The sequence below is a fragment of the Pararge aegeria genome, chromosome Z (assembly GCF_905163445.1).
Source record: "Pararge aegeria chromosome Z, ilParAegt1.1, whole genome shotgun sequence".
Taxonomy (NCBI): Eukaryota; Metazoa; Arthropoda; class Insecta; order Lepidoptera; family Nymphalidae; genus Pararge; species Pararge aegeria.
In genome coordinates, this window is record NC_053208.1 from 19705660 (window position 1) to 19717726 (window position 12067).

The following is a 12067-nucleotide window of genomic DNA, read 5'->3' on the forward strand; positions in this document are numbered from 1 at the left end:
AAAAAGGATTACTGCACTACTTCATCAAATTAGTTTGAGATTGGCTTCGTAAGGCTTGACAACCATTATAGCTGGTTATCGTCCTAGAATTATTTGAGAAGATAATATGTGCACTGCCGTTATATGAATATAGTGTTCATTGGCAGGGCGCCAGTGCGATGCCAATTTCCTGTGTGTATTCAGTAGCATTGCGTTGTAACGTCAATGGTCGATCTAACATATTAATGGAGGCATTGATTCCTCCACCAAACAAGACGCCCGTGTTACATACGCCGCCTTATCAATAAACGTGACATGATGTCGGAATAGTTATGCAATGTATGGTCATACTACAACGGATAAAACACTGCGACTGAAAGACAGAACGCCACAAAACACTACGTAACTACCTATTCCAACGTGAAAATGTGGAGTAAGTAATGACGGCTTAATTCATCGCTATTATATAAGCTCAAGTAACTAGGTGGTAGTCCGAAACTTCAACTCTAGCAGATAGCAATTTATGAAAGACATCTGTGTTTAATAAAGATTCTTTAACACAAATGCAGAACAAGAACATAATTTTTATTCGTTCGCCAATTTTCTTATTAGGCCTCTCAGTATGTTTAATAAGAGCCCTATAAAACTCGTACCATGCATAACAACTCTTAACATTTAGCGAGAGGCGCCATCTGGTTAACCTAATAAGATTAGCCTTGATTGAGTCAAAGAGTTTGGTCGCTCGGCGCCAGGAAATCATAGTAATTTATATCTTAGAACCCCATTCATTTGAATTGTGCAAGATTGTTTATATTAAGTACGACTATATATCTAGTTTCGTAACCAGAAAAATGGAACACATTTGTGACGTGAATTTGGCGACTTTCGTCGGATTGTACAATTTTCCGACCACGCTATTTCGTAACGCGACTTATTTTAATATAATTATAATGTGTTGATTTTGACAAAGTATTCTGAATCTGCAGTAGAATTATTAGAGGGTCGTACCAACAAATGTTATTATCATAGTCATCAGTCTATTATCGTAAGGCTCAGCAGTTTGACGTTAATGAAAATGACAGACACAGTTCTCATAGAAGATAGTATTTGGGGCATAACCACATTACGCTGCTGCAATGCGGGTTGGTGGCACACCTATTGGGAAAATTCTCGTCGCCTAAGTGCAATACTGTCAAGGATGCTTATCACATTTTTGTGGAATGTGTCCGAAGCGAATTAGAAAGACTCACGTTCAGGGCTCACTTTAATCTTGATTTGCGGAACTGGGGGTAAATGTAACACTGTTTTGGCGCATCTATTATCTAAGGAGGCCAGAAAACTTTAGGACATATATAAAGTGTCCATTAAGCGTAGGCAGTAATGAATATCCTTAAGTAGCTCCGATGAGGGTGGCATGTTCAGGGTTCTCCATAAAAATTAAGAAAAGAAAAAAGCGGGTTGTTGGACTGTAACTATCATGATCACACGTTAGTAACAAAAACCGACGACGGCTTAAGGTGCTCTCCGAGGCACGAGAGTTGACTACGCCAATAACCTTACATCGGTGTGATACTGAGAATTTTGTTGAGAACAAAACCTAATACTAACCATTTAAAACCTACTCGGGAATCGAATCCAAAACAGCAGGTTCTGCTGTAGAACATGTTAAACAATAAATTAACGACACAGTATTTAGATGCGGTCTATTGAATTTGATCCTGCATACATAATATGCTTTGCTGCATCCAATAATTTGTTTTAAAATAATATGAGCGTAAAGTTAATTAATACGCGATATTGAATCTATGAATATCTGGTATAAAGTGTCGCTTAGCCATAAAACAAAAATAGGGCGATTGCGAGGGTCCAGTAATCTGTTTGATGCGTTTCCTATAAAATTTAACTATACCAACATTCGAAGCCCACCTTCCCGCACGCCCGGCTTCTGTGGGTCTAGTGCTTTTGATCTCATTTTAATCAATTAGTCCATTCACTATGAAACGCATGCGAATATAGCCGAATAACTACGTTACGTCCGTCATAAAGGGGTGAACGGACTGTGTTTAGAGATCAGTATCCGGAGAGTTCGTGACATCTATGGGATTCCATTTATTGAAATTGCACTATGCACTTATTGAATTTGCTTAGCAGAATTTGTGTTGATAAAATTACTGGTTAAAACCTTAAACACCAGATATTATACTACCGCAATTTTTTGTAATAGTCTATGCGTTAAAAATATCATAAAACAGTTTTAGTGGATAAATAAGATGCTGCTTGTGATTTTTTTAAATGATATCGTGATTTGATTCACGAATCAATCAATGATAATCCTGTTCAATGACCTGCAATATTTAAAGAAAGGTATACTTATATCCTTTCTAATATCTTCGAATACATGTAATCCCTTTGAGGGATTTGATAGACTTAAAGCACAAAAATATATTGAAGATCCACGTTTTATATAATTTAACGAAATGTTTTTTAATGGAAGATTCACATTGTAGGTAATCCATGGGCTAGTCGTTTACATTTTCGACTACAGATCACGAAGTCCCGTGTTCGATTCCCGGGGCAGGCCTAAAAGTTTTATATACCTATTGGGGTTTTCTGTCAAGAAATCTTTTGAATCAGTCCGGAGTTAGGAAATAAACGTTTTTAACCCCTGCGCCTCTGAGAGCACGATCACTAACACTCTTTTAACAGCTACCTGGAGGTTAACGCACTAAATTACTAGGTAACACCTATGAGCGAAAGCAGATATCCCGCCAACAAACAAAAGTTTAAGGAGAGTTGACGTCGGAAAAGCGATCTGACGTCAACTCTCCTTGAAAAAAAATATACCACAATCGTGATAGCAAGTTTGTCTTTAAATTTGACGAAGACAAGTGGTATAAGGGCAAGAAGAAGTAGTGCGAGGAAGCTCGTGCTATGCCGCACGATATTCATAGTAATAATTACCAGCCTAATAATCCTACAGGGCACAAGTCTTCTCTCAGAATGAGAAAGCTTTAGGCCGTTTTAGTCCACGCCGCCGAAAAACGAACCAAAGAATCAAACCATGAAGCCAAGTGCTGATTGGTAGACTTCACACGCCTTTGGCCACATTATAAATACCTATCAACCGTGCAGGTTTCCTCACGATGTTTTCCTTAACCGTTAAAGCAAGTGATACCTATTTAAAAGTTAGAGGTGCGGGCCAGAAATCGAACTAGGTCCCACCGAAATGCAAGCCGAAGCCCCACCCACTAGACTAGCACCGCTCATATACTTGATATTAATAACTTTATTGACCAAAAAAGGTATACACACGCACAGTAGTAGGTACATTATTAGATCTTATAACAAGCAATAGGTCTCAGAAGCTGTGATTAAGATTTTCTATTTTAATATAAATAGAATATGTTAATAACAATATATTTGATCAGCTCATCGCTAACACGTTTGCACAAAGTATTTTTTGGTTCATATAAAGCATAGGTATTTTAGATCCATAACAAAAATATGTCATCCTTCCATTATGAAGTCGCGATGTTGTGGGAGGCGCCCCCCGCTGTAGGCAGTTATAGCAATAATTAGTTTGAATGCGGTGTTTGTAGCCCTGTGAATGGCTATAGGCATTGTGGTAAAGCATGTAGCCACAATCAAACGCCTCATCAAATCGAATAGCAGCAGTAATTATTATAATCTATGGCCAAATATATATGCATGTTGTCTATGTCTATATATATCAGTTGTTGTATAAGCTAACTAAATACGAAATTTCGTCAAGATCTATTAACTGTTCATTCTAAAGGTAACAAACACATGTAAGGTTTTTTTTTAAATTTCAAGGCAATGATTGGCCGGTATTTTATCGGGATAAAGTCTTCTTGCGGTTGAGTCGAATCGAGTCGAGTCGTAGTCGAGTGAACGTCGGTAACAAACCATCAAACAAACACGCTTTTGCATTTATAATATTAATATGGAAGGAGACCAGTCGACAAACAAAAAATTTGTAAAATCATTGCCCATAGTTTGTTTGTTTGTTTTCACAAATTTAATAGGTCGCAATAGCGCCGGAAGCACACTACAAATTTCTTAGTGCAGTAGGTTAATGACCACCCCATTCACAAAGGAAAAGTTCGGAATCCGCTGATACTGTATATCACGCCCCTTGAGTCAGCAGCTCTGCATGAATCAATTAACAAATTCTTCATCATCTTCATTATCAACTCATCACGGCCATGGTGCAGATACCTGATAAAATAGAGCAAACGCCCAAAACACTACATCGGTAATGATTGTAACAACCTGTTAATAAAATAATCCTTACGCAATAATTATCCCAACCTATGGTATAAGTTATAACACGGTCGGCTAGCCCACCCTACCTCCACCACTAATAAAAGATTCAGGGAGGGTTACACTGTGTTACTATTAGATGAATACATTCTAAATATAGTTAATAAATTCATTAAGTGTGCCCTAACCTTTGGATTACAATAACCCGTTAATGAGGTTTTGCAACCCCTATGTAGCCTTAGAGTCACATTGGGCGTTCGACTGAACTCAATTACACATCATTCGTCCCCAGTGAGTTTTGTCGATGACAGGTCAAATGTAGGCACCTACCTGGTTAAGAAGACAATATTGTCGTCGATAGTCCCGTGACGTATACGTAATATTGTTAAAATAGGAACAGTTCTGGATTATATCCAGAACTGTTTGGAATAATACCATTTATGTAATTTTGTTTACACAAATAAGTATATATTAAAACAAGTGCATTCATTAATTAAGCACCAAACGATCGCAATCACTGACTGATATGTTTTTGGAAACTGTCTCGCCTGTAAAACTAGAAAGTCTGTACTACAAAATTAACTAGACTTATCAAAGAGGACATCAAACTCGAAACTCGGAACCTTCAAAGGGTAGTCGATTGAACGGATTCTCTCGTTAAAATCATTCACCCTTTACAAGAAATATTAATATATGCCGTTTATGACGGGCTACTGAAAAAGGACGACGACGACATCATGCGTGATTCCTTTTTTATTCGGCAGGGGAAAACTCCGAATGCTGTATTAAAAAACGGCTGTCCTTTTTATATTATTTTGTAAATGCTACTTTAGGTAAAGTAAGTATAACGGGACACATAGCTACGATGACCAACGGTGCTGGAATTAGTAGACCACGCCGGTAAACGCATCGTTGGTCGACCCTTACCGAGGTGGACGGATTACATAAAATGAGAACATCAATCGGTTCAAGAGATGATGATGATGATGAAGTTTAAAGAAAAGTTCTATCGACTTAATATTAGTCGTACCAATACCATCATTATCATCATCATGCCAACCTACTACCGGCGCACTACTACAGGGCACGGGGCTCCTCCCACAGTGAGAAGGGCTTAAGGCCGTAGTGGATTGGTGGTGGCCCAAAGTGGATTGGTGGACTCCACACGCCTTTGAGAACATTATGGAAAACTCTCAGGCATGCAGGTTTCCACACGACGTTTTCCTTCACCGTTGAAGTAAGAGATATTAAAATCACTTCAAACGCACATAAGTTAGAAAAGTTAAGAGTTGCGTGCAGGGATTCGAACTACAAAAACAGCCAATTCTAAAATCGACCCTCGGGTTTGGAAGCCGGGACTCAATCAATAACGCGCACACTCTTGCAGGAAAGGGTCGTCATTTAATATGTAGTAGTTATACTGATGTACATCAGTACAACTACTACATATTGTATGTATATAAGTATAGGTAAAGTACTTATCTTTTATTTATCACTCTACTACGGAAGGGTATTTTAATTAATCGCCTATGTATGTATGGTCAAATATTCTGCCACAGCCACGAACGAATACGGGCACTCTCGAGGTGATATGATAAATGATATTTAGCTTACACTTATTTTCACTTGTCAGAGGCTTGATGTTATAACATATTAATTTAATCCTGGGTGGATTATTAGAATAAGGCAAATGGGCCTCATTTAATGTTTTATACTTATAATTATTGAATAATTTAATTAATATATTAATAGTACTTTAAAATGAAATTATGGGTCTTAGATACTGGAAATAAAGGTTTTTAATGGGTAGGTATACAAATCAAAGTGAGACTTAATATATCGTTTTCGGTAATAAACAAAAAGTCTTAGTATTATTGGGTGTCCAGGATTAAACCATAGGGGCATAACACGTTTTTTTTTGCCTTGCTACAGTCACTTTTATTTAATTTGAGATAATAAAAGTATAGCCAACAACTGCAAAGAAGAAATTTGGGTTTTATAAGCTCGCAGTTCAGACCACATTGGCCTCAATTCAAAGTTCATTTCGAAAGTCGGGCTATTTACCACTGCGCCAGAGAAATCGTCGGAGTACAAACATGAAGCATGCACGTTATATCTTACGCGCCACAGATGGCCAACGTATACGTAAGTATATACACATTTTTGACGACTACAATTGTATACAGTACCTGAGTCAACTTTAAGCTCGCGACCGCTCTCTTTTGTATTTTTAATTGAAATTACACACATAAACAACACTTAACTTATACGACAGCAAAGCGATTGGCGTTACTTCCGTTTTCGGACATATCTGGCGCGCACTCTACTTCGAAAATATACCAGCAATGTCTACAACGAGTAAGAGTAGCCCTTTGCCATGTTACTCGTATTATCAAATATTGAAAGCTACGAGACGTCTGCGACCTCGCTCCACAATGCCTACAAACGTTTATTTCGCCCTGAATTTCTCAACTCATTGATGTCACTGCGTTATATGCTCATATTGAAATGTTTGTATCAATAAAAGTTTTATTAAATATTTTCAGTTGTTCTCAAGATTTTCTGTGAAATAAAGATATACTTTTGAAAAATGTTATCTAATATATTATTGCTTTGTATAAATTTGTAGAGGATTATTTTTGAAATAAATGTAATTTTTTTATGTAAGTAAGTATCTTTTTTGTAGTGTAAAAAAACACAAAAACTGATATTATAAATAATTTTTAGTGTGTACTAATACTATTTTTTTGACTGTTTGATGTTTGTTTAATTTAATTCCCACTTGAACAATAACGTGAATCGGTGTTCAGGTGAGGTAGCTATTTTATTTTCTCATAATATATTATAACCAAAACATGGTAACCAACGGTTAACCGCTATACTTATCACGAAATGTATCACATTAATAAAATGACTGCATTTTTATATAAACAAAAATCTGGGTAAAGTGCTTTGGAGTGTTCTTAAGTAATTATTGACAGGAATGTGGATAATTTCTCTTATCTTAGCTGCCAAAGGCCATCGACCGCAGATCGTCGAATGGCGCAAATTCCTGACATAACACAATATGGTGGTATCGGTATTTCGCCAATAAAGCCAGACAAAACTTTATTTTAAAAATAAAATAGCCGCCATTACTAATAATCCACAAAGTCCAATAGTGACTTTACAAAAAAAAGACATTTTCGATAATTGTGTTCTTCTCAAATCCGAAGCCAGTATTGTACAAAATTAGCTGCCCAGGCGATTGTTTTCAAGGAAGGCAGGCAAACTTGATATGATAAACTGGTTATAACTCAGTCTGAGCTTAACTCGAAAACCACCCCCAAAAATAATAGGTTGGGGAAAAAGTCTTTTCTAATTATAGTATGTATGAACTTGTCATAAAACCTCTTAGGCTATAGTATTTGTATCTGGCTGGTTTTGGTGTCATTAAAAGTTTAAATTTTAAAGAAGATAATTCAGAATTCAAATTAGGAAAATGTGTGATTTTTATTTGTTTTTCGTACTGTGAAGTAGAAATTCTATACATTTCAAAATTTTACAACAAAAAAAGGTAAAAATGCAACGCAATCCGCGAAAAAAATTTGCGATGTTTACGGACCTAGTGCAGCATCTGTGAGAGTAGTATTTTGATGTCAAAGATGCACCTCGCTCTGGTTGCCCTTTTACGGATAAAGGGGATGCCATTTTTGAAAGAGTGGAGCAAGATCGGCATATCAGTAGTTCCAACGTAGCTGAAGAACTGGGAATTGACCACAAAACAGTTTTAGCGCATTTGAAATAAACTGGGTACACAAAAAAGCTGGATATTTGGCTACCTCACGAGCTCACTGAAAGAAACCTAATGAACCGTGAACTAATTTGTGAAACCATTTTTGAAGAAGCTGATAACTCGTGATGAGAAGTGGATCATGTACGACAAGAGCGTGCGAAAAAGGTCAAAGGCCGGTCAGCTGTCACAGACTGTGGCAAAACCCGGGTTAACTCGCAACAAGGTGATGCTGAGTGTGTGGTGGGATTGGAAGGGTATTATTCATTATGAGCTGATACCGCCAGGCAGGACCATCGATTCTGAACTCTACTGCAAACAACTGATGTGATTAAAGCAAGAAGTTAAGAGAAAGCAGCCGGATTTAATCAACAGAAGGGGTGTAGTTTTTCAACATGATAACGCTAGACCGGTTTTTTGATCAGAAGCCCCAACATTTCTATAGCAATGGGATTATGTCCCTATAAACGAGATGGCAAAAAGCTATTGAACAAAATGGTATCTACATAAATGTTACTCTAGTTAAATGTAAAAACTATATTAAAAAATGTTATGAATTTTCTTAAAAAATGCGAAGAAACTTTCCCCAACCTAATATACCAGCCATAAAAAAATAGATTTCCGGTTGTATTAAATTATATGACAGCAATATTGCTTACAACGTGGTTCTATACGAAATATTATTAGTCTTTGATTGAAATTTAATAGACAATATAATTTTAGATTGAACATATTTTTCCAATGAGTGATGAGTAGATTCATTAATTTTACTATAGACATGTGCAGATTATGTTGCATGTTAGTTACTAGCATAACATATTTTAATTGCAAACACTTGATACATTTTACCTTACTTGTATGTAAACTGATATTAGTTTATTATAGATGCTTGCAACGCAAAAGTTTTAATAGTAAAAGTTATAAGGAAGTAAAATCAAACCTGACAGTTCTAACAATTAGCCGTTTAAAAACTTCCGTAGTAAAACAAGGCACCATTATGATTTTGTTACATTGTTGAAGTAACCAATTAATTAGAAAACTTTAAGAGCTGCTAGTTAGCACAATTATAGAAATTCGCGATGGCAACTCAGGCTTGCAACTAAAATTTTGCAAAATTGTTTGTTACCTCCCCAACTACCCCGATGCGATTGAGAGTAAGATGTTCTTTACCTTAATCAAATTCACAACGTTCTTTATCCAAATATGCCTATTGCAAAAGTTTTTTTATGTGCTCCTGTATATTTGTTGTTTTGTAGTGATTTCACTGTAGTAACAAGTGAACATTTGACGTTTTTAAATTTAATAATAAAACTAAGATTATACGAAAAGCACCCGCATGGCTAGCCAGGAGATAAAATTTTTAAGCCCCGATTATATCCACTGAAAAATCATAAAATTTATTTGTGCACCTGCAAAAGCAAGGCAACATGGAAAAGGAGAAGTTTTCCACGTTTTATATTACACGAATATTATAATGCTCGGAAAGTGGATCAAACTGTCGGAGAAGATGATACGATACGGGTTTTTTTAAATATTAATAACCACGAGGGATTGAAGTCAGCCAGCCGGTTGGTCATAAAAAATATAACAAAACCAAAACAACAAGGCTGTCTCGTTTGAAAAAGACATGTTGGAAAAGACTTTTGAGAGAAATATTTGGTTTTTTAAACCACATAAGTAATATTCCGTAGTTACTTCCGCTACTTGGAGTGTATTATTGAGAACCTTTTTTTAATTTATTCGATATCAATCTTCCGTGATCGATCGAAAATATAAGTGACGACGCGGTCAAGTTGAAGCAGTCATTATTGTCTTAGTTTAAATACTAAAAGTCATTCATCATTGGGCGTCAAGGTCGCGTCGCTTTGGGCGCGTTTTTATTGTCTACTAGCTGTTGCCCGCGACTTCGTCTGCGTTTATTTTGTTTTTTGATGTGGCATTAAATTTAATTGTAGATTAAAAAAAATAAAGTATGTAGTACCGCTAAGCCTTAAATGAGGGGTTTGCTGCTGCCCGCTGAGGAGTTCTGTCCTCTATCTCCAACCACAGTTTGGGCAAAATTAAACACATATTATAACTATAGTACAAAAATAATTATTAAAATCGGTTATAATTTGTCGGAGTTATGGTGTAAAACCGTCTAACACTCATTCCCTCTCCCAAAGGAACCGAGCTTAATGTCGGGATAAAAAGTATCCTGTATTACTTATAACACTTCCAAGAATATGTCTACAAAGTTTCATGAGGATCGGTTAAGTAGTTTTCGCGTGAAAGCCTAACAAACAAACTTACATTCACATTTATAATATTAGTAGGGAAGTAGAGAAGTATGGATGTAGACATTCTTCACTCAACTCGCATTACAGCGGAAAACTCTCGCCGCGCCGTTTTGTGATATTTGAGAAAGATAACGCACACGATGTTAAAATGTGTTAGTTAAAAAAAACTCTTCGTGCACAATTTTTTAGACAAATATTGGCCAACCTAATGATTAGTGGAAACGTCCTCTAAACGAAGCAACACTTCGCACCGCATGAAAGGAACACGTCCTCCAACGGTGGGAAGGGCCCACACTGTGCCCATAAACCTGTGGCGCAGGTGTTATGCCTCATGTTCATGTAATTACACCGGCAACAACGACCGGAATGCCGTGCATTGCAACAATGCTGCTTGACAGCAGAAATAAGCTTTTCAAATTAGCGCTTCGTGTTTTAAATGCGTACGTGATGAAACTATAGCGCTGCGATCTGTCGTGTCTCGTCGCGCCTAAATCGTGTGTAGCCTGCCGCATACGACTTTAAATAGTTTAAAGCGCCGCTGTTCTGGAAAAATAAGAATTAAGGTATTACCTGGATAGGCTCCATAGGCGGTGGCAGTTCGAGATCTGCGGCATCGTCCTCAGTGTCATCGAGAGCAACAGCGTTATTCTCTCCATCCTCAAGACGCACGGTTTCGGCGTACGGGAGCTACAAAAAGTACATGTATATTACTTTCTTCGTAGTGAAAAGATTACTGTTCCGTTCCTTGTAGTTATTCATAGTATAATAAAATTTATTAATTTAATCTCGCGAAGAGATCTTAGATGTATGTACACAAATGACTATGCATGCAAATTATGCAAGTTATGTAAGATTATGAAATATTAGCTTGGCATTTACTATTCGCGTATGACTAAGTACACTATAATCGATCCTATTAGTGCAATAAACGCGAAAGTTGCTGTAGTGACACAACTACAAATTTATATATTTAGTCTTTCTTGCATTTTGATATTTTGTTTTGGAGGAGTTGTAACTATCATAAAGGATGCGACACCGCCACGGGGGGGGGGGGCGGCACCACTAAGCTTGCCGGGATTAGAGCCCCTACGCTCGACGACGTCGGGGTACGTCAACCGTCACCTCTTGTGAAGCTGTGACTATAACTTAGGGCGGCGGAGGGTAATTTGGGGTTGTTGTACTTGTGTACCTACTTGCCCGTGACCGTGGATATTAGTTGTATGTTAGGTTTATTAGGACAAAAGTCCTCTGTTCAAGAACCTAACATGCGTAGTGGCGTATTGGTTGACCTGTTTACACTACCTCTATGCAAAAAAACACGCCATTGGTAGAACTGTTTAAAAGAAGGACCAGCCAATTAGTACCATAATATTTTGTATGGGATGGATTGTAAATGACGAACCTTAAGTTTCTTTTCAGATGGCACCTTCTTCAAGGAAGGTTTCTCAGCGGCTGCGGGAGATTTAGCTCCTCCGGGTGACTTCTCGCCCTTGCTTTGCGACTTGCTCGGGCGCGGAATCCACCGCCTGAAAGCAAGAATTTCTTAAAGTACTTCGTTCATGCATTAGGATTACTACATACCTACTGACACAAAGCTTCACTAACGCCCCAAATTACAGTCTGTTCATAGTAATTTTACCTTTTGACATTGCTCATCATTACGCCAACCTTACAGCTAGAGGTAAAATAAATATACGCGGACTGTAATGATCAACGTCATCCTAAATAAATTTTAGTTTATAGATTGAATTGA

The 12067-nt window shown here is 37.3% G+C and overlaps 1 protein-coding gene across 4 annotated transcripts in view; it reads right to left on the reverse strand.

Moving 5' to 3' along the window:
- Window positions 1–12067, reverse strand: part of LOC120636262 (kalirin) — a 167141-nt gene that overhangs the window by 33732 nt on the left and 121342 nt on the right. For all 4 annotated transcript variants that reach the window (XM_039907654.1, XM_039907652.1, XM_039907653.1 and 1 more), the window contains exons 32-33: window positions 11717–11840; window positions 10885–11001 (exon numbers count right to left, since the gene is read on the reverse strand). In XM_039907654.1, coding sequence (XP_039763588.1) covers window positions 10885–11001; window positions 11717–11840 — 241 coding nt within the window. The remainder of the gene's footprint in view (window positions 1–10884; window positions 11002–11716; window positions 11841–12067) is intronic.